Below are 23039 nucleotides of genomic sequence, written 5' to 3'. Positions count from 1 at the left end.
AAAAAGGACGTCGCAGACGGAAAAATTGCGATATATCCTTTTTTCGAAATTTTGAAATGCACCGATGCGTATAAAAGCGCGAGCAGCTGTGGACCTGCGCAATGATCGATTCTGACGGTCGCGGAATATCCCGTGAGTTTGTTTAACTCGTTTAATTCTAGCTAACGTCATTAATAAAATTGATTATACATTGAGCTTCCGTGCTTAATATTTTAGCAGCAATAATGATATATGGGCAATTTTGTAATTTCCACAATTTTTAGGTGCAAACTGTAATGAGGAATGACAAGTAGATAAAAGACTCCATTTTACTATTTATTATATTTCATAGTATTTTAAATAAATAGCAAAGTAGAAAAGATTCAGTAGTGTCAAGTTACTGTTGTATTACATGTAAATATACTTCTAAGCAAATAAAGCGCTCTAAATAACACCGACAATGGTGATAGACTTGAATTTTACTGGTTATTATAAAATTTACTCGTTTCTTTATGATCGCTATATAGCGGAAATATATCAATAAAAGTGAGAATCGGGATATTATTTCTTATATCTTATTATTTCAGTATTTCATATTTGCGAAATTTATCGGCGCGTTTTTATCATCGGTACCAAGCTCTACCGAGGACGATAAACTAACGAAAAACTAACTTTTTTACATTTACGCTCGACTCCGTAAATTAGTTTTCCTCCTGAAATATTTTTACATATTAATAAAGTTTTCCTCGGGAGATCAACGTGCAGATTATAAATAAACAACATGAACGTTTTTTCTTGCGAATATTATAATCTTGAATGTGTTTGCGTTTCTTGTCACGCCGATCTTACATATTGATGTAGGGGATCGCGAAAAGAGACAAAGGACTACCAAGTCCCTAACGTCACGTAAATCTAACTAAGAAATTTATCTGCGACTCCCGCTGGTTTTCGAGGCTGAGTTGTCAACTCCAACCCGGTCCGCACCAGGCCTTACGAGACCGCTCTCTCGTTCTCCTTTCCTTTCCTAGGCTCAAGAAATATAAAGCCCCAGGATCTGATCTTTCGCAAGGCATATGTGAGACGACGGTCAAGGCTCGAACGTGAGACCTGTCGACTACCAGTCGGCCGCTTTCGCAATAAATCACGCGTCGCCCCAGGGGATCGTTGAATTAAAATGTCTATTGTTATTCGGATATTACGGGAATCTAGCAAAAACACAGGACGTAAACGTATCGCTTCGGAGACGATCAACAACTATCGCCAGCGTCTCATACCTAAAACATATTTGAGCGAAATGTAACAAAATTGATGATTGTTGATCGCGATTGTTATACGCAACGCTTTGAAAAATAACGCTTGAATGATTAATATTGAATCATAATTAAGAGTTTAATGAGAGAGAACTTTTCACTGATTTACACATTACTAATATAATTCTAAAAGGAGTCTTAATAAAAGACATAAACTGTCTTTATAAATTATAATTGAAGGAGTAAAAACCACATTGGTGCAAGTCTAATATTTTAAAAAAATTTGACTTACACTCAATGACGATTGATAATTAATAGGGTTATTTTTATCAATTAATAAGGCATTTAAAATTCAGTAAAATAACTTTATTAATCAATTAAAAATAGATCGTTAAGTTAATATAGATATTACTAACTGGCACTGATTTACTTGCAAAATCTTGTTGTTACTGTTCACAAGATGCACGGCCAACTTGCCCGGCGATAAATTTTTGATGGCCATTTTTGATGATCTTTGCCTCACCGAGAAGATCATTTTGCTTCAATTTATTTTTCTACGTTTTCCAGTTCTACGAGAAATGTTCTGCACTTATTCTTGAGTACTTTAACGGCTTCCGCGAATAGCACTGCCGGCGGTAATGTTCCCACAGATTCTATGGTGACTAGAAATCAAGAACCCACGCAAATCAGTTTATATATATATATAAATTTTTCAGCCGTCATATAAGCAATATCTCCAACATTTAGCGAAACGTTTGCGACTTAACGACTATAACTTAAATTTTAATTGATTCTTTCTTTTTCGACGATTTCTAGATATCTAGATTATTCGTACTTACAGATAAAATGATCCTTTATCCGACTCAGTTCCACGCAATTTTTTAGTCGATCATAACGATAGACGTTTCTGGTACAGCTGTCGTAGCGAGCGTTTTTGACACGCGCCTCGCGGTATTTCTGACCCGAGTTCGTTTCTCGTTCCACCACTTCTATTACGCCGGGGCTGAAACAGCTCTGCAGAAGATCCGCATCCTTATCTCTCACAGGGCTGGTCAGCTGAATGGCCGGCAAAAGGCGATATGATGCAGTGGCTAAACAATTTTGTTTTATTAGGCAACACTTACACAAATAAGACAATTTATTTCGAACAATTCGGAAATCTAAGATATATTTATCTGTCTACGATTAACGTATGATATTTGCATCATCAGAATATGAGTTGTAAAAAATGTTTTATTCACAGAATTCTTACGTACCCACGGGAGAAAATTTAGCGTGATCTTGGCCGATGCCTTTGACTGCGTGCATAAACGCGTGGATTTCATGACCGGGACGCATTTTACATATTAATATGTCGTTTTCTAGGACACCAAATTGTTCCGCTCCACGTGGAAACATATCTGCTTGCCGACCTATCGGCACCCATTTAATATCCTTACTGTAAACTGTAAAAAGAACGTTGCGCGTTACTTTACGTATATCACATTAATATTATCGACCTCGTCCCATTTGTGTCTTGGTTTTATAAGAAAATAGCGAGTTAAAAGTTATGAGTAAAGAATTATGAGACGAATGATAACCAATCGAGAATCTATATTTATCATTTACATATTCCACTATGATTGAGAAACGAAATAAACGAAGCTAAAATTATTGTAATCTAATTTGTAATCAGAAATTCAATAATAATAAGAAGAAAGAGATGCGTCTATAGTCAAGTACCTTTGCTATTCCTGTACATATCCTCTGGAAGACGAGAGTTCTTCGGCGCTTGTGGATTCACACTACACGTGACCTTCAACTCATATCTTAGAGTATCTTGATCGCTAACTTCATCATCCGCTCTCCCGTTGTTCGAAGGATACTCGAATAATCTAGGGTCTGCGCGAAGAGGTATAAGGCCCAATCTTGAAGGCAAAATACATGTTAATTTGTTGTACATTGTTCATAAAGTAAGAACATTCAATGTGAAAATTGGGGGGGGGGGAAACCTCATTGACGTTTCTCTCACCTATGCGCAAGTACTTCGTCTTGGAGCAAGCTAGTATTATTTACGACGTACACCTGCTCAACAGCCATACTTGGCACTTCGCTTAGAAGTATCCTACGAAATGCATTAGCTAGCGAAGTATGGCAGCCAATTAGATCGAATTCTATTTCTTTGTCCTCTTCGCGTACTATATTTATCTTTAACTTCTACAATAAGAAAAACACGTTTACTTATATATATCGACACATATATTAACGCACATGATATATTGTTTTCTTCGCGATGCGTTACCTTTATAAATTTCTCGAGTGCCGTTGACTTGTCTGATGTGTTATACGCATATTCTTCAAACTGTTGAAACAAATTTATGTTAATATACACATTGTACAAAGTAAAATGTATTAAGTGATTCCCAACAAACTTACACATTCGTGCTCCCTCATAATCCATCGTGGATCCCTTTTCTTCTCCATTGTTTAATTATAATTGGACACCTGAGGTTCGTAATATCACTGTCTCTTCTTTTCAGCAATAAGTAACACCTCTAGTAACACTCCTAAGCAACAGCTCTATTACCAGTGATTTTTCAATACTCGATAATTTTTTTTACCTGCGATTGCCGTCTTTCGAATACTCACTTTCGGCATGCTCCAACAAACTCCAACTGTAAAAAGATTCTTTTATTGTAATTCTTCACCCAAATATTTCTAAAAAATTCGGCAACAATTGAGAGAATATTAACAAAATAATAAATACGTAGGGTAGCTTTGACCAAACTCAGACTAACTTGATCAACGATTAAGTTGTCAAGTAACTTATCAATTTGGATAGTTATTTTACGATTTGAGGGAAGGAATAATTAGATTGCCGACGACGAATTACAGCCGGAAATTTGGTCGATTGAATCTATCACCAATTGAATAATCGGAGTTTGGTCGATTAAAAATCACTTTTAGCCTCTGAGGGAGTAAAGCCGGTTCTACGATATAAAAGTGTTGTTTCTGATTGCCGATTGCCAGTTACTGTCGCTAAAAAAAAGTTAAAAGTTCGCCAACTCTCTTTTGACAAGCGCAATTGACAAGCGCGCAACGTGGAAATAACCCTTTTCAACCAGCAGTTGCCATCGTTTGCGACGTATCGTTAGAACCGGCTTGACACAGAAATGGAGCGTTATCAGGATAATCGGGATCAAATTTTCGTGGCATCTTCTATCACGCGTACCGGTTCGATAGATAGACCTCAAGACCTAACCGGTGAAGTTATCCAAAAGAAAAACCGCAACACTCGCACAACCATGTCTTAGTATGTGTCGTCACGTCTGTCAAGCTTTACGGACAACGGGACGACACATCGCTGAAGTAAAATGCCGTCTTACCCGAATCTTGAAATGAGAATGACCACGTGCTCGCTCAAGCCTTCGTCTTTGGCCCGTCCATGTGGTCCATGCCAGCCCAGGCCAGAGGCCAGAACCGAAGCGCTTCTTGGCGCTTTAAGGCAGGTTTTCATTGGGTGCGTTCAGCCGATACTCCGCTAGCCTAGCACGCGTGAGCAGTCGCTCGTTTTCGCTCGTTTTCTCTCCTTTTAATCCATTGGGTCAAAGGAGAGGAAACGAGCGACTGCTCACGATTGCTAGAGGCTAGCGGAGTATCGGCTGAACGCACCTATCTCGAGTTTAATATTTTTATTCGCGCCATTTAGAAAAATACGCGTCAGATCGAAAGAATTAAATATCGGAATGCAATTCGAATAAAATGGAAAATAATAATGGTATAAAATTTCACAACTACTTGCAACATGAAAAACAGGAAAAGAGAAAGCACGCGTGAGTGCAGCAGTGCACAGAGGTGCAGAAGTGACAGGACTGTTGTTGCGCGCTTCAGAATGTAAATAAGAATGTAATTATGTAATTGTATAGCGATAACGCGCGATTTGAGTTTTACGCGATTGGGTCGAGAGACTCGCGATTATGGTCGATTTGGACGAATATAGGGAGAGTGTACGACGGATCAGGCAATACGCGGCCGCTCATAATGTCTCGGAGGCGCAAACGTCGGAAATATTTCGAGCTTGTTTCCGACAATTGGAGGCCAAGTACTCGAGAAGATCGAATAAATCACGGAGGACTTTACGAATTATTTTGCCACTCGCCCTTACCTCCGTCCTATTGTTATTTTTATGCCGAAGTTGGTTGAACGTTTTATTTAGAAGAATCTCACAAAATTCCATTTACCCCGCTTTATACGTATTGCGCAAAGCGGCTGTACCGATCGTCGGCCTATATCCGTCGTTATCCGGTTTGTAATTCACAAATAATTAATACGTCACATTTTACAATAATATGAAAAATAATAAGAATTAATATAATATTGGAGTGTCTTGTTGCGATGTATCACTTATAGCGATATATTTATCGCTTCAGAATTGTACGACGAATGGTGCTTGATAGAGAATCCGTATTTCTACGTCAACGACATGGACTGCTGGCCTTGCACCGTGGTCCGTTCCGTACCAGATTTGACCGGCTACAATATCAGCAGATCCTTCAACGTCGGCGTACCATACACTAGAGCGGAGAATAACACGAAGGTGAAGATGAAAGATCTAGTCAATTTATATTGGAACAACCGAGACGTCTTTGACGAAGACGCTAAGAGAATCTCTTCCAACAACGAAACTTTCAAGTTGGTTTCCACACACGTCAATGCGAATCTACAGAATTTCAAATTGTCCCCACATATCTGATTAAATTTGTGCGCGTTTCATTACTTGTACAGAATTATCCGCGACGTTATGGGCAAAAGATTGGACGCGTTCCGTACCGCTTCCCTTGACGCTCACGTATCTTGGAGAGTAAACCGTATGAGGCCCAGCAGAATACTCCGAAAGTTATTTCCAAAGCCAGCGGAGACTCCGAATTGGTGGAGTCAAGGCACAGAAAAATATTTTTTTATCGACGAATCGAGATCACCGCCTTACTCGTTGGTACGCGCGAAGCATTCTCATATTCGGTTGTGTCTCGGCGATGACGGCCAATTTGTAAATTTTCAGCCCAATCCCGAGTGCAGCAATATCGTAATACGGTGCGCGGCTGGTGCGAGACTGATGAAAATGGTACCGAGTTCGGAGTGTGCTCGACATTGTAGATCTTCGACCATTTTATTGTCCGCTGGACATACACGTGAGTATTAGAAACTTGACGGAATGATCCGTACTCTCATTTCTTTATATATTTTATTTATATTTTATTTTTTTCTTTTATGTTCTTAAGTATGGTACAATTGGTGGTATTGGAGACCCGTGAGTCTACCGGTGTACAATGCTACTGATCTTTCTATTGGTTACTTAACTTCGTTTTGTTGATATCACCGATAGCAAGAACACGTGGATATGCGCCAATAACGATGCAGCCGATAACGATGAAGCATATTAAGTAAAATTTACATGTTAAGTTTATCTTGGATATTCCTTTTTTACTTATTTTAATTTCAATCCTTGATACATATTCGCGCATATAAGATTTTTTGCGGATTTAGATTTCAAGTAAAATATTATTTCCGGTATAACACAATGCATGAAATAAAAAAGAAAATTCAGCAGAGCCTGTCAACGTAGAATATTTCCTGAGATCATCTCCCGACATGTATTATCTAAAAAATATAGGCATATTTGTGACACTCGTAGTAAAATAAGCCGGTTTTCGCCTATATTTGGTTTTCATTTTTAAACGATGTTTTCACATAATCTAAGACACGCTTGTAGAAATAAATTACAAACAACAATAAATAAGTTATGCGGAAGTTGTGCTCGCAGGAATTTGTCGCGCTATCTCGTATGCACGTGTCCAACTGCAAATAAATGCGTACACCGTGTGAGAAAGCGGACCCTAATCCCAACGTTATTTGCATTCGATATAATTTTTTTTTTTTTTTTTAATTTCCTAAGAAGATATCTCCATCTATAGAATATTCCACTCCAACGAACGCGATCGGAAAGCTTTCCTAATGTAACGTCAAAATGTCACGTTGAGGGTATCGTCGACGGAACGTTTCGACGTTTATTCGAACTTCTTCTTGAGCTTCTGCTTGTATAGCACAGGTAGTAGAGAGAACAACGCGAACACGCACAGTATGATCGCACTGTTCCACGACCACGCGTCTCTCGACGACGTGAGATCGTGCAACGTTTGGCCGGCCTGTATGGCGACGAAGGAGGGCGGCGCGACGCCGAAGAAGGTGCCGACGGTGAACGGCATCATCGGCACACCGATCACTGGACTGGCCAGATTGATGAACCAGTTGGGCAGTAACGGCGTCATCCGCAGGAACAGCATATAGTTTAGCAGATTGTCGCGATGCTTGGTCACGACGATGGTCCACGCTCTTGCCTTTTCCGGAAAGTATCGGTACAGCAACCGTCTGCCCAGCAGCGAGGACAGCAAGTAGCACAGAGTGGCGCCGATCGCGCTGCACGTGCAGACGAGTAGTAGGGCGATCGGAAAGCGGAACAGAAATCCGGACAGAATTGAGAGAAAGATCGAGCCGGGAATGGCGAATGTTTGCAAGCTATCGAGATGTGATGTAAGGAACGCACCGTCTACCTCAATGCGGCAGATTGAAAAACAAAATTACACGATTAGAGTATTCAAGGATACAAGATGTAAGTGACGAACAATCCCGCCATTACTTGGAAGTAATATAAATCCTTATATCGTTCCAACAGTTTCCCCAGATTCTTGGCATCTTCTATGTGAAGCGGCAGCTTCATACATTGCCTTTCGTCTCTGTGAAAGAAACACGCGCAAGGGATTCATATTTATGTCCGATAAAAAACGTACAAAGCGCGAATGCAAAGGTATATGGATAAACGCGGCTTGTTCTTACTTTTCTAATTCCGGAAAACTCGTATATACATAAAATAACGCGGTCAACGAGGCTACAAAGATGAGGCCAACAGTTATTACTGCTCTTCTTGTCGAAACTTCGTTATCGGCTGCTCTGGACACTCCTACGAAGTATACGAGAAGAATTTTACATATCTTTTTAATATATAAATATACTTAATTCTCTATTTAATATATATAAAATTGAATATATGCTTAATGTGCAAACTTAAATATTTTAACTTATCAAAATTTTCGTGAACAACGAAGTTTTCAAAAGAAAGGAATACACACACGTCATATTTAAATTTCGAAAGCGAAAGAAAAATTAAAATACACTGGATTAAACATCGGAGTTATTCAAAGAGTATACATAGAACTCGTAATAAGTTACATATAGATATAAATTGTACAGATACGCGTGGATCTGCCGAGTTTTCTATTCGAACCATCATCGAGTTACTTACGCGCTTTTACACGTGTCTCACCTGACTTCACGTTAGCCCTCGAGCTCATCGTTCGCCTTTCTCCGGACATCGCGAGCTCGATTTCCAATCCGCGCGTCTTCTCCGACAGTCTAATCTTTATCTCAGTGCATATCAATTGATATCAATCATGTGGACACACAATTCGCATGCAATACTCGCGTCGGAGCGGCTGCACTGTGAGTTATGTGAGTGAGGCGAGAGAGACCGTCGAAACAAAACGCCTCCGTCGCCTCCGAAACCGAAAATCAGCTGACAGCCCCGTGTTGTCTCGGCATTGGACACGTTTGGCCATAGACTTACACCGATAGAGATAGGCTCGCGCCGTCGCACGCTTTCGTTGGAGTCGTGAAGAATTATAGAAGAGAGGTCAGAGAGGACAATATAATTGCACGGGTGATGTGTGTGTGTGTGTGTGTGAAAAGAGAAGGAAAGAAACGTGGACACGCATGGACGTAGGAACGAGTTATGTGGCTTGAAACGATGAGGTGAAAATTACAAAAGTGAGAAAATTTACTATCGTACCTACGATTTCATTTGTCAAAATGTAAGTCTATTCACTTTCGTAATTTTACAAACAGATATTACGGTCCTGACTAGAAAAAGATAGATATTGGCCGCAATCGCCTGCTATCCTTCTTGCGCATTGAGACGCACTTTGGACTTGCGTCGTGCAATCTGTAGATATACTACATACTGCTATAGTACAGGTTACGGGTATAGGTATACTAATAGATCGATGACCTGGGCCGAGAGCACATTTCCGCGGGGCTGTAGCTTTTGAGAGGAAAGGAGAATCTTGATCGATCAAGGTGACGATTAATTACACTTGAGAGGAGAGGAGAATAAAAATATATTGTAAAAGATATGAACCATGATATTAATTTCACGGTCTCGTCCCCGTTATAATAAACGACGCTTATTTTTTCGACTTTGAATTCTTCTGTTTTTGCAGCCTTTTGCACAACAATCCGACGACAATGTCACTCGCAATTCGATTGTGAAAACTTCTTATTTGTTTTACGTTTTGGCCTCCGTGCTGTAAGTTTGTAAGTCTGTAAAAATATTTTTTCAGAATATTATTTAATAGTTTGTGCTTACGATTATTTTAGTAAGGGATTTTTTAATTAAGAAATTCAAGTTACCTCCCCCCCAAAAAAAAATTAATTAAATGACTGATAATTTTTTAATGTAAAATCATTGGTTTTAATAGCACGTTTTTGTAGACAAAAGATGTTTTGTGCTCCCGCACTTTTTCTGCAGTTTTATAAACGTTTATTACATCAGCAGACGATGACAATATAAGCGCATCTCTTATTTCTTACGTAATTTAAGATAGGTACTACTCTATTTTTAATTTTTTGAAGTTCAGAATAAATTGTATCACTTTTCAAATATTCCATACGAATATCACACTTTAACGTTTCTTTAAATTTTACTATAGCACCAGCAATGTACATTTTCCTGTATTTCAACAAACTGTGACTAGCCTATAAATACTATACAATGTAACTAGTTTCTTCAAATCTTGATACATTGTACTCAATTAACAATAGCAATCGGCAATTAATTGTAACATAGCTATAAATATAACGTTACCACAGTTCCTTACCTTTATCAAATCCAAAGCATCGCGAGAAAGAAGTCCACGTTTTTTAAGACCATCCATCATTTCTTGTAAATTTCCTACTTTTGTATTTAAATATCTCACTTTGTCGTCAAGCTGTTTCATTTTACTCTTGGTTTTCGTTAAATATTCTTGAAAGATGCGCCAAGTATCATTTGAAGTAAAATCTTCTCGGCGTATGTCTCCGACGTATCTCGGAGTGAGCAAACGCTTTTTGTTACTTTCAGGCTGACCTATTTTCCTGAAAATAAAATAAAATTACAATAAAATTAAAACCATTTTATTTGTCCATATAAATTATTTACAGTATTTTTTTTTTAATGTGTAAAAGGTACAATTACATAAAAACCAACCTCTTTAGCTGTTCATCTCTTGCAATCTCATCATTTATTACAGTTTTCTCGCTATTTATGGATTCACGTTCTACATCTGATGCCACGCTTGTACATAGTTCGGTGTCATTTCTAAAATAATATACAAATATATATATGTACAAATATATACAAATATATGTTTGTATATGTGTGAAATAAACAATTATTACATAAAAACCAACCTCTCTTGATATTCATATTTTACAATCTCATTATCTATTATAGTTTCCCCAATATTTGTGGTTTCATGTGTTACGTCTGATGTTACACTTGTATATAATTCGGTGTCACTTCTAAAATAATATATATGATATATATATATATATATATATATGTATATGTGTGTGTGTATATGAAATAGATAAAACAATTATTACGTGAAAACTAACATGCTTAGATGTTCATCTTTTACAATCTCAAAATCTATTGCAGTTCCTTCAGTATTTATGGTTTCATGTGCTACATTTGATATTTCGTTTGTATATAGTTCGGTGTCACTTCTAAAATAATATATATATATATATATATATATATATATATATATATATAAGTATGTATGTGTGTGTGTATATGAAATAGGTAAAAATATTATTACGTGAAAACTTACATGCTTAGGTGTTCATCTTTTACAATCCCAAAATCTATTGCAGTTCCTTCAGTTTTTGTGGTTTCATGTGCTACATTTGATATTTCGTTTGTATATAGTTCGGTGTCACTTCTAAAATAATATATATATAAGTATGTATGTGTATATGAAATAGGTAAAAATATTATTACGTGAAAACTAACATGCTTAGATGTTCATCTTTTACAATCCCAAAATCTATTGCAGTTTCTTCAATATTTGTGGTTTCATGTGCTACATTTGATATTACGTTTGTATATAGTTCGGTGTCACTTCTAAAATAATATACAAATGTATATGTGTGTGTTTGTATACATGTGAAATAGATAAAACAATTACTATATGGAAACCGACCTCTCTGTGAATTCATATGCTTCATCTTCTGATGCCACGCTTGGCTCCGTTTTAATATTTTTACTATCTTTATCTTCGTCAGTATTTTTATTACTAAAAATGCTCTTGGTATTTTTTCTAAAATATAAAAACAATATATAGTATCGTAAAACTGTGTGCGCGCATGTGTGTTTTTTTATTGTGTACTCATATGAAATATACTCAGTGCTTCTTAGACTTGGTAGTACAGATGGATAAGCTCCCACTTTCAGAAATCTTCTGATATCATTGCCATATATTTTATAGATAAAATCAGATTCTTGGAAGTGCTTGCTGCAAATTGTACTCGTTGGTCGTAACGTGCAACCAATAATTGAAAACCATTTGGCTCTAACCTCTACATTTTTTGGTAACCTTAAAAACAAGTTATAAAATGGTTAATTTACCTATAAACTTTCATAAAAAACAAACATTTTTACATATAGTCAATTTTAAAAATAATATTGTTACCCTGATTAAAAATTTTATAGCTAAATTAACTTTTGATGTATTTTATCTAAAAAATTTAAAGAAAAATATTTATTATACAAATATTACTTCAACAACTACATTGAATTTTATTTTATAATTTTTACCATAAAATGTGGAAAATAATAAATGAAATATTTCTCATTTTATCAGGTATATTATTTATATACATATATTCTACATTTATAATATAAATATACTTACCGGTGAAAGGACACGTTACCTTCTTCTCCTTGTTCTGTTTTGCAAATATAGCAATAACAAACCATTTCTATATATAGAAATATATTTGTGCATTATATAATATTACACTTTCTGCAACAAATAGGACACACGTGGACAAGTGAACCACGTCGATAACCATATGTGTGATCGCTTCTCCTCTTTCCTTTTCCCCAACAGTAAGTCCCACCAACTACATAATTAGACAAGGAAAATACCTATCGCGATTTTTATTGCCCTCTCTTGCCGATGCCGGCTTCAGCCCTTAATGGATATATATATTCGCGATAAGTCTATTTAATAGAGAAAATAGATATGCGTTCTCTTTAGCTGCATTGTTTATTATTTTTCATCAATGTTTATAATTTTTTCGCAATTAAATGGAATCATGTATGCATTTATATACGCTACACATTCAGATGCAGAGCGAAACAAGGGTGGGCAAAAATTGAACCAAAGAAAACACAAAATATAGAGAAAACGATTCTAATACAACGTATCAATAGTCAGTAAAGTAGCGATGGATAAAATTAATTTTTTAAAACTTTAACTCTTCACCGTTCCATTTGTGCCCCTGATTGATATTAAGCATAAAATTAAAAAAAATAAAAAATGAAATTTATATAGTTAATACGCGTTATAGTTGACATATATAAAATAAAACGCTTTTCTATTCTCGTTTTTTCGTTTCGAAATGAAATCATTTTAATGGCCGTTTAATTATGCAAGAAGATATTTGTACCGTTTAAGGGAAATAGAATGCGGAATTTGTTTAAAAGTTTGCCTATCCAGATGAATAAGATTATAATTGTAGTTTGCGATGCGACTCGTACGATATATTTCAAGCGCGCCCGACAGTTCTTTTTTTACTCCTCGATCGGAATTATGAAGAATATTCTCGTCTATTTCGGTACTTCCTTTCCTTTCCTTTCTTACCACTCTGCCGCTCTTCGGGCAGTTGAAAAGTGGAAGCCACGAGACTTCACGCGCGCACAGGATACGATTAAAATAATTTCCTTCTTGGCGACACTCGATTGGGATGGGTTATAAAGATCTAATTGCTCTTGCGCATTCAAAATTGTCAATTTTGGCGTGAATAACTATATTAAGAAGAGGAACGGATGAAATGTTAATAACGTTTACGTGGGTCTCTCAGTTTGAGAAAATTTCTAGTTTCTAGAAATTCTAAAGCAGGTAAAAAATCATTCCCAAATTGTTCGAGGAATTCAAGTGTGGGAAAGGGAGAGAAATTCGGGATACTCGTACGTGAAATTTTTTAAATCTTAATAGCTGTTGTCACATTGTTAGGATACATATATTGTTAATTTTTTTTAATTATCTTATTTATTTTATTTCTTCTGTAACAAGAGGCCTTAAAATATTGCACGTTTCAGGAAGTAAAGGATCTGGTGCGAGGTTGATTAAAATTTTTTCTATCTTTTTTCAAGAGTTATACACAATCAATCTAAATAATTTAATACAAACATTATACATAACTTAATATACTATACAATTAAACTTATACGTAAATTACATATAAATTTTATTTACATATACGAAATATTAAAGATATATTTATATTTATGCATATATATTTAAATTAAAAACTGAGAGGGGGAAAACTAGAAAAGACCATCATTGCGCTATAAATCCCAAATGTTCCACATTTGTTGTTAAAGCGCAATTTGTTAATATTTCTGTCTCTACATCTTTTCGTTTCTACATATTTCCCTTTGTAATATCTAATGTATAATACAACCGTCGGCGATATTTGATACAATAACGTAGAAAGAAATACGGAAGCGGCCGGAAGGAGGGAGAGAGAGAGAGAGAGAGAAAAAAAATGAGAGAGCGAGAGCGAAGGAAGTGGGTAAGCTCTCTCCTTCGTGCACCGACGACAGACCAGCTCCAGATGCTGTCTACCGAACTAAACGCAGCAAACGCGTGTCGAGATCACGCCGGGGGTGATACTTTGGGACATCCCGCCGTGGGAAAAGACAGGAAGTGGAAACGTGTCCTGGTGCGAACCCGTAGGAATTGCCTGGACCGACTCAGATGCGGACTCGACGATTCAAGTAGATTCAAATTGCATTTTTCGTCGCGGTGCTTGGACTAAAAATAATTACGTAATAGAGATGTACCCGCATAATATTAGGTAATATTAGATAATATCCCAGACAGCGCCATGTCCGAAATTGTGACACAAGACGTCTCTTCGACGTTTTTAGCCGTCTTTTAGTGAGACGTCTAAAAGATGTTTTTTTAGACATTTTTTAGACGTCTTATGTCCCACTTTTGGACAAGTGTGCTGTATGGGATGAAAGACAAAACAAGAAAATTATACAAGGTAAAAGATACCAAATTCCGCAATGATATTAAGTTAAACCACACTATATTAATTAACAATGTACTAGCAATATAAAAGAATTCAGATATTAATTATATATATATATATATATATATATATATATATATATCTATACAGGATGTGTGCTTTATTTTTCAAAGATAAACGTGATAATTTTGAGGCAAAGCTGTAATTTAGGATTTAGAATACACGAGCGTGTGGTGAATAAATTTTAAGTAATTCAAATTTTGGCCTATAAAACCAGGCCTCGAATCGAGCCTATGGCGAATCGACGATACAATTTGATTTCCGCCCTGGCCTGTGTTGGCCGAGAGGCTTCCGAGAGCGATAACGCGCGTACGTGTCTACGCTTCGTCACCGTTAACTATAGTCTCGCTTCTCCACCCGTTTCCTTCCGTTTCCCTAATTCCGTTTCCTGACTCGCAACGCTCGGCGCGAATAACGATCCCCGCCGTGAACGAAACGATATATTAAAGCCCGTTCGACGCGGCGCGCGCGGGGCGCGGGAATAAATTTACACCCGTAAGTCCCGGACGATATCGCGCGATCGCCGCCGGTAACGAGCCCCGCCCGCGATCAAGCACCCGAAATGATAAGAGACGGACGGGCGTTATCGCCCCTGACCGATCTATTATGCAATTCGGCATGGCGTGCGCGCAATTTGCGCGCGTTCAGCTAGATTCGCCGGGCTGATTAAAGCGCGCGTGCGCGCGCGCGCACGATCGCGCCGGCCACGCGCTTACCCACGTGCAGCGACGATAATTAGCCATCAGGAATGCAACAAAGTCGTAATGAGATCGGGTTTCTCGCGAGAGATCGCGCGGGATACGTTACTCCGGAGATGATTAATAATGCCGCTCGATATATAATTAGACGCACATATCGCGCGCTAATATCTAACGCGGCGACGGCTTCCCGATGGTCAATTCGACTCGAGAGATGCGCTCTATACGGTCTTACCTACGGTGTACGATCAATTTTGTCAGGAGATTTCGCGCGAGGAAAACGGATCGGAAAACAACGAGGCGAATTAACGACAGCATTTTTATTTGTAGATCGGTCTGTTTGTCAATTTTAATCATTGCTCGAATTTAAGTGATTCTACCGAGTGTTCTCGTTGAAAAATGGAAAAGTATTTGACGCGGGAAGAATATGAGTCACGGGGATATTATCTGGACTATGGTTACGAATCCGGGTTAGAAGGATTAATTGATCAAGACTGCTTGGGATTAAAAAAAAAGAGCTTAAAAGTGACCGTGCTCTGTCTTTCCGAATATATAAATCTTCCTTTATAAGATAATTATTCCATCGATGTTCTATTTTACTCGTTTTCATCGCGCTAGCAGAATTTCAAAGTATCACGTGTAAATATCGCGTGTGAAACTATTTGCATAAAAATAAATACAGTTTCAAAAGTAGCCCATCAAACTCGATATACGCATTGTAATCTACACGCTTATACAGTTACGAGGTGAATCGTACCGTTACACCATAGAGCGTATCTATCACAGCGCAATAATTTTTTTTCGCTCTTTTCCCTCCGTGCGACGATTTACGACAAATTTGTTAAATTAATAACAATCGTTCTTTCTCCGTCCGGATCACAGGTAATGAGAAGCGACCAGCCAGTCAGCCATCAGCCAGCCAGCCACAGCAGAGAGAGAGAGAGAGAGGCGGTCGCTAGTTCAACATTCCGCTCGGCTCTAGGGTTAATACCACCGTGGAATGCAGAGGAATCGTGTTAGGAGGGGACGGGAGGACGCGCTGGACCGCTCCGCGCTCCGAGGCAGTTATCTCCCGCGGGTTTAATCATCTCAGGTAAGAGAGAAGATCATCGTTCGCTTGCGACGTAAGGCCGCGGAGAGCGGCGCAGAAACCTGTCGGGGCCCTTCAGTCCCCCCTCGCGCGGATCCCGCGCGGCAACTTCTTTTCTTCCTCTCTATTCGGAGAGAATTTCCTTTCCTATCGACCAGGCCGTGCCGATCGCAAATGATCCCGCTGCTTCCTCCGTCTCTCCTCAGGGCCGCTTTATCGCATTTACGAACCCCATCAGAGCCCGTGTAGTTGCTTCTTTACGAATAAATGAATAAAACATATATGTGTAAAAATCGTGGATTATTTTTATTAAAGCAACGCCCGTCGCACTTTATAAGGAATTAAAGGAGATAAAGTGCTCGAATCTCTCTCTGTTAAGTATATATCTATATTAAATCTCATGTGTTTCGATTTGTTAACTTTTAATTATCTACTTTTAATTATCCGTCATAGAGAGGTGTGTGTGTGTGTGTGTGTACGGATTTTTGTACACGCATCTACTTCTACAATTTTTTAGATACCAGTTTGAATTTTTGCACACAAATAGAGTATCCTAGAAAGTATGTCCTCCTCAAATTTTATTGAAATCGGTCTACCGGTATAGATTTTATGCAGATTTTCCTTTTTTTGAAAAATGTGTTTTACGCTGCTGTTTTCTCAATATTTGAGATAGCGATTAATTTTTAATTTTATTATATTTTCCAGTTTTTTCTACCCCTATTTCATATATAATTCATTAAAATTTGATTGATCAGATCTCGTATTACACACATTTGAAATTTCGAAGAATTCGTACATACATAGAAGCTTTATAAAACTTGATCTGATCAACCAAATTTTAACCAATTATATATGAAATAGGGGTAGAAAAGACTGGAAAATATAATAGAATTAAAAATAAATCGCTATCTCAAATATTTATAATATCGGGCTGATTTTTTTTATCGATAAAGTATTGTTTTAGTTTTTAAATGGACAAGTATTAAGGAAACGTGTAATTTTTGTAAAGACTGCGCAAATCTTCTTTCCTTCTTTTTCTTCTTTCATATATATTTTTAGAAATAATTTTCGAATATAATATTTTCCTCTTGAATAATTTACTTTATCACTATGTTACCACAAGATTATACTAGTCTATAAATATTTTTGTTCTCCTACAATTGTTATTATTATATTTCTATCAGAATCGTATAAACGTTTCTATATTCCTCTTTTCGTTTAATTCGCTAGAGAATACAAAGTTTCTACACGAAGCAATTGCATAATTTATATATACACTTTTACACACAACGAAGATGAGAAATTATACGTGACGATTTATCATATAATAAAATCTAAAGGCCGCGTAATAAGAGGATTTCTTTTTTACAATATAGAATTTATTGCAACGTTTGCAAGCAACATTTATGCAAAATTTTTTTGAATCGAATGTACGCGTTACAATTTCCTACAAAATTACGTTCTCAGAGCGAGGCCGAAGTTCTTTCGGTCGCCCAATAAATCACGGGCGCCCTAGATCGCGGGCCTAAGGCAATAAAACGTCCCTGCATCTCTCGATATCCTTCTCTTCACCTTCCTCTGCCTCTCTCTTTCTCTCCCGCTCCCATCTCTTTCCACGCGCGCGAAGGAAACGCTCCCTCTTTTTCTCTCTCTCTCTCTCTTTCTCTCTCTCCGTTCCGTCCATCCGTCCGTCCGTCCGTCCGACTCGCCGCGATTAGGTCGTGGGCGGAAATCAGTATAACACTAGTCGCGTAGCGACCGCGCGACGGTACGCACGTTTTCCGTCTGTCCTGTTGCGTTCAGTGGTATCGCGAGGAGAATTCGGTGCTCCGGTTTTTTACGCTCGCGACGTCTCGCCCTCGCCCCGTCTCGTCGTCGTTCATTCAGTCGTCGCGGCGCGAGGAATGACAACGTGACGGCGTCGCGACGCTGACGACGCGTTTCCTCCCGTTTTTCTCAATTTTGTTTTCTCACTTCTTTATTCTCGCCTCCTTCCCTCGCGTTGCTCTCCGTCGTCGGAAAATCGGACGGCACGGCCGACGATCGCCGGTTATCGCCGGTTCGACGCTCCGAAAGATCGTCCCCGTAGATCCGCGACACAGTGGCGATTCGCGGGAGATTGTCACTCGGGGCTGCAGCGACGCGTCCTTCCCCCCTTCGTCCTCCTCGTCGGCTACGTCGCCTCGGATTACATCATGACGGACGCGACACCACCGAAGGCAGCGTGAGTATGCGGCCGTTGCTGGCCAGCGCGCGGCGACGATGTTGATCTAATTCGATCGGCGCGACAAATCGCGGGCGCTCTGCTCGCGTCGACGTCCGCGATGCGTCTCTCACTCCCGCGAGGGAAAATGTGTCGTATCCGCGACGTATGTCTGAAAATGTAAAACTTGATTTTTTTTGCCCCACTTTCGGAAACGAGGTACCTGCGGGCGACAAAAAAAGAGGAGCAGTCGATACTATATGGCTTGCATTATTGAATGAGATGTTGTGGTCATGCGGGAACCTTCGTATTTCTGTCGCATTCTTCGAAGATTCCAACATTAACACACTGTTTTTGATATTTTATCAAAATAGAAAATCACACAATTTTATTTATATCTTCGTTACTTTCTTTCTTCATTTTTGTAATATTTTTTCTGGGTCATTACTTCTTTCAAATACATAACGCCTCTAATGATTTTATATTCATATATCATACAGTTCGCTGGGAAAGGATTTGGAAAGTAACAATCGTTCTCTCTGCAAACTGTGCGCGAGATCGCGTCCCAAGACCAAATCGTTGATCAAAATTGCAAAATTCATCGACATATCGTTCGTGCAGTTTAACTACTGAAATATAGGTATAAGGAACGTTACATTTCCTTTTTTAGCGAGTTTATATTACACCAAATAATATGTATAATCATCATGATATATATATTTCAGACTGACGCGCGATAATCGTAAATAAAACGCGTGACTCGCGTCGTCGCACGCGGATCAGACGCGTTTCCCGACCGAACTCACCGAACGACGCTCGCGCGAGTCGCGAGTCGCAACCGTCGCGTTCGAGGTTCGAGTCCTGCTGGGGGTCAATCGTGAATCTTTTCCCCTAGGGTGGAAACGTGAAAAATGAAAAATCTCTCTTTCTATTGATGTTAAATAGAAAGAGATGGTCGTATAAAACTTTTCACTTTCCACGTTCCACATTAATACACGATTGACCCCCTCTGCACGCGCGCGGGACATCGACGCGTGGCGCGGTTGAGAACAGGTGCGACGACGTGCTTGCGGGGCGAAACGTTGCGTCGCGTGTGCCAGACTCGCGATTCGCGTCTGCGTTCGGTTTCCGGCTAAACAAAACCGGTCGATTTCCCGAAACGCCGGGAGCTATTATCATCGCGTATCCGATCGATGGTATATGGAACACGTGGCCGGGATCCTCGCGCTAAAGTGGAGCTATTTTTTTTCGATGTTTATTGAAGATCTCGCTTGGAAATAAACCGCGTGCGCGCTGGACCGGCCGGTACACCCGTCGAAAGGCCAGCTTCGTCCTTGCCGTTCGCCCGGTTCGCCGTCTCGCGCGCGCGCGCACGATTGTACTAAGCTTGTGGAACACTCCAACAATTTCTCTTCGTTACACTTCCCGCGGAGTAGCTTTGGAGCTGACAACTCGATCTCAACAATAAATTCTTCGGTCGAACTGAAATTAGCGCGTCCACGATAAGGAATACTGCATTTAACAAAATGCGCTCAATTACATGTTTAATGTAATTTTATAATGTTTTAAGAATGCTTTATTATATATATATATTGATTTAATAGGGGTCTCCTCATTTCTTTCTTTTTTTCCAAAATTTTTTACTATCAAACTATCGTTTAACGTATATCATTATCGACGTGATTAACTTTTAATGAACATCATATTTAATTATATAATTATAACTATATAGTATATCACCTAAATTTTATTTTTTTCAGTATATAGATTATGTTGCGTGCACATATTAAATATACGACTTATTAAATATAGATATAAATTTTTGGTCACAAGATTGCTATAATATCGGCAACTTTTAACTGCCTATATCGAAATTGTCGAAAATATTAAGTCAATTATCACTAATTGCAAGCAATTTTCCATGTGAGCAAGAGAATAAGAAATACATGTAGGTACAATGCATAATAATTCGGCTGTTCGGGAAGTTTTTTAAAATTATAATTAATACTGCAAAATCCTTGTAACTGCTAGGACAAGGGGGAGAAAGGGGGGGATTTCTCAAACGACGTCCCCGCATTACTCAAACGCTCGTTTATACATTCTCGCGTCGGCATGGTCGTGTAACGGCCTTTTGTCGCCGTCGGCGCGGACATGCCCGCCAAGTATTTAGGTTTCCCGCGTTGCGCGAGCCACGTCCTCGCGTCACGGCAGTCACGTCAATGAGTTCCTCGAAAGCGCACCGTCGAATCGTGCCTCCTCGCCACCGAAGATCGTAGATAAACCCGCGTATATGAACGTCCCGTTTCGATCGGAGGATATTTGCCCGCTATACACGGATAAAGTATAAAAATTAAGAACCGGGACTACGCGCGTTAACGGCCGATCTCAACGGTACGGTTTCTTCGATAGCGAATGAATAATAAGCGAGAATTTGTTTATCTCTTTGGAAAATTCTCCAATAATTTCTCGATGTTTGCCGTATTCGGATTTGTTTCCACGCGAATCGCCAGTTTCGAGTAAACATGTATCGGAATCGTTTCGTTTATTTATTTATACAGAATTTACGTCTGCAAATTATAATGCGAATTCTGCAAGATAAAAAATATTTTTGTGAATATTGAGATTGTCGGTAACGTTTGAATTACGGTTGAATTATATACGCGCGGTTACATTTGAAATACAATTCGCTAACTGAAATTTCAGAAGTGCAAGAGCGAATACAGAAATGCAAGCGTATTTGTGTCTGCGGGAGCGTTATTGTATACGTATAAATATTTTCTGAAACGCGTATCGTTATTATTATCACGTTATAAAATATAGTCCAAAACTTTTCATCCGGCCGCGTAAGTCCCTCGGGATGAGCAAGTATTCCGAGAATTCAGGATGAATCGAGATGAATTAACGCGGAATCCTCTCACTCGAGCAGGTGGGAGTATTATTTACGAGAGCGTGGGAAAAGTAGCGAACATTCCAGATCGCGCGTGGCGCAAACGATTTTCCAAGCGACCGCATTGCCTTTCCTAGAAGAATTTCGCCTATCGTATTATCATATATTGTTACCAGTTAAAACTAATATTTGTAAGTTCTTGTTCAAAACGCATTAAAAACGCATTTGACGTTTACGGTTTACAAGAAACAACGTATTTTTGGCTTTTTATACTTGACTTTTAAGATTTTACACTTTATACTTTTAAGACCGCGCATTTTAGTTATTAAGATTCAAATTTGGAATATTCAATTAAATCAAGATTTTTAATTCGAGATATTTAATTTAATGCTTAATTCAAGAATAGAACAAAATATATAAAATTGGAGAAAGTGATTCCCGCTCGTATACACCTACCTATATTATCCATGTCCCGTTCATTCAATTTCAGATATGTATACGTCAAAAATATTAAACGTTGAATGAAACAGGACTATCTATGGTTGCTGCCGCTCGTAATGACGGATGGCCGTTGTCCACGACGAAACGTAATTCGGGTCGTCGCTTTAAACTGTTTACACGCATTCCGGGGAGGGAAAGAGTCGTCTTATTAGCGTCATTAAGCGAACACGTGCGGCCGTATCAAGCGCGCCGGCATTCTTTCGCTTCGGCAGACGTTACTCATAAAACACTGTCGCGGATTCTCCCTCTTCCTAGATGCAGATAAATTCGTAACTGCCTCAGTGAATCCATTACGTTGAAGCTCCGTTTACTCTGTGATTGTGAATTTTTCGTTGAAACTGGAGGAGACGACGGAGATACTTCTATCGAAAAAGTAGATCGTGTTATATCGGGTATAAACGTGAAAAATAATCGATATAATTTAATATGATATTAAATTAATATAATTGATTCACATAATACGCTTGAGACGTTTATTAAACGAATAAACGTTGCTTTTAATGATTTTAAGTTAACGATAATGAGTATTATTGGAATTATATACGATAAAAAGATCTTGACGTAATTATCTTTTTACTTTACGTGCGAATCGCAAAGAAAGATATTTTATTTCCACGAAGTCGAACGCGATCGAGAAATTCGTTTCTCGCAAAGAACGTCGCGGCGTCCGTACCTATAAGATATTGAAGAACGTATGTAAACCGGTTTAGGCCCTTATTCCCTGGAGTCGGGGCAGTTTTTTAGTTACTATTATTAGAGGCACACACATGTGGCCGTGTCAAGCCATTTGTCGACGACGACGGGACAGCGGCGAGAGATACCGTTTAATAAACGCGCAATCATGAATGTACGTTACAAACCGATGTGTCATTCGATTTTCGTTATTTCTAAAATTCAGCAATTTTGTGTATTTCTGAAAAATCACAATTCCGCCGAGCGAAATTACTCCACAGAATTCCGCGATAGACTCGAA

General features: G+C 38.6%; 5 protein-coding genes across 16 annotated transcripts in view; 2 read left to right on the top strand and 3 right to left on the bottom strand.

Annotated features, from left to right (window-relative positions):
- Positions 1-265: 265 nt before the first annotated feature.
- Polr1c (RNA polymerase I and III subunit C) lies at positions 266-4725 on the bottom strand. 5 transcript variants are annotated; one of them, XR_013257792.1, is made up of 9 exons: positions 4595-4725; positions 3645-3883; positions 3511-3570; positions 3241-3425; positions 2952-3136; positions 2486-2674; positions 2069-2320; positions 1646-1891; positions 266-1253 (listed from the first exon to the last, which is right to left on the bottom strand). XR_013257792.1 is itself a non-coding variant. In XM_077411911.1 (9 exons), the coding sequence occupies exons 3-9, from the start codon at positions 3690-3692 to the stop codon at positions 1776-1778; spliced, it is 1035 nt and encodes a 344-aa protein (XP_077268037.1). In that variant the 5' UTR covers positions 3693-3775; positions 3858-3883; positions 4595-4722; the 3' UTR covers positions 1581-1775. The 5 variants fall into 5 exon arrangements, 3 of the variants coding, with proteins under 3 accessions (XP_077268037.1, XP_077268034.1, XP_077268036.1); XR_013257793.1 differs by having other exon boundaries at positions 1660-1891; XM_077411911.1 differs by lacking the exon at positions 266-1253 and having other exon boundaries at positions 1581-1891; positions 3645-3775; positions 3858-3883; positions 4595-4722.
- A 325-nt stretch (positions 4726-5050) lies between these two features.
- LOC143900491 (uncharacterized) lies at positions 5051-6817 on the top strand. The gene is made up of 5 exons (XM_077411912.1): positions 5051-5513; positions 5639-5900; positions 5994-6201; positions 6268-6397; positions 6488-6817. Exons 1-5 carry the CDS (start codon positions 5186-5188, stop codon positions 6577-6579), a joined length of 1020 nt encoding a protein of 339 aa, XP_077268038.1. The 5' UTR covers positions 5051-5185; the 3' UTR covers positions 6580-6817.
- Positions 6818-6913: 96 nt separating this feature from the next.
- On the bottom strand, positions 6914-8829 carry Stas (Transmembrane protein stas). The gene is made up of 4 exons (XM_077411926.1): positions 8587-8829; positions 8100-8223; positions 7871-7999; positions 6914-7781 (listed from the first exon to the last, which is right to left on the bottom strand). Exons 1-4 carry the CDS (start codon positions 8633-8635, stop codon positions 7274-7276), a joined length of 810 nt encoding a protein of 269 aa, XP_077268052.1. The 5' UTR covers positions 8636-8829; the 3' UTR covers positions 6914-7273.
- A 140-nt stretch (positions 8830-8969) lies between these two features.
- Wgn (Tumor necrosis factor receptor superfamily member wengen) overlaps positions 8970-23039 on the top strand; it is a 29872-nt gene continuing 15802 nt past the window's right edge. The window contains exons 1-3 of one of the 3 annotated variants that reach the window (XM_077411906.1): positions 8970-9086; positions 9165-9395; positions 16268-16478. The gene's annotated coding sequence lies outside the window, so the exon portion shown is untranslated. Of the gene's footprint in view, positions 9087-9124; positions 9396-16267; positions 16479-17776; positions 18700-23039 lie in introns of those variants that run through there. The other 2 variants (XM_077411904.1, XM_077411905.1) reach the window with 2 other exon arrangements.
- On the bottom strand, positions 9420-12550 carry LOC143900484 (uncharacterized). 6 transcript variants are annotated; one of them, XM_077411894.1, is made up of 10 exons: positions 12275-12539; positions 11765-11956; positions 11564-11680; positions 11374-11484; positions 11192-11302; positions 10974-11084; positions 10767-10877; positions 10564-10674; positions 10196-10451; positions 9420-9638 (listed from the first exon to the last, which is right to left on the bottom strand). In XM_077411894.1, the coding sequence occupies exons 1-10, from the start codon at positions 12337-12339 to the stop codon at positions 9567-9569; spliced, it is 1257 nt and encodes a 418-aa protein (XP_077268020.1). In that variant the 5' UTR covers positions 12340-12539; the 3' UTR covers positions 9420-9566. The 6 variants fall into 6 exon arrangements, with proteins under 6 accessions (XP_077268020.1, XP_077268024.1, XP_077268021.1 ...); XM_077411898.1 differs by lacking the exon at positions 11374-11484 and having other exon boundaries at positions 12275-12550; XM_077411895.1 differs by lacking the exon at positions 10974-11084 and having other exon boundaries at positions 12275-12543.

The sequence above is a fragment of the Temnothorax americanus genome, unplaced genomic scaffold, assembly GCF_048541705.1.
Source record: "Temnothorax americanus isolate GAGA-0224 unplaced genomic scaffold, ASM4854170v1 Scaffold3, whole genome shotgun sequence".
NCBI lineage: Eukaryota > Metazoa > Arthropoda > Insecta > Hymenoptera > Formicidae > Temnothorax > Temnothorax americanus.
This window is presented reverse-complemented; position numbering and strand designations above follow the sequence as displayed.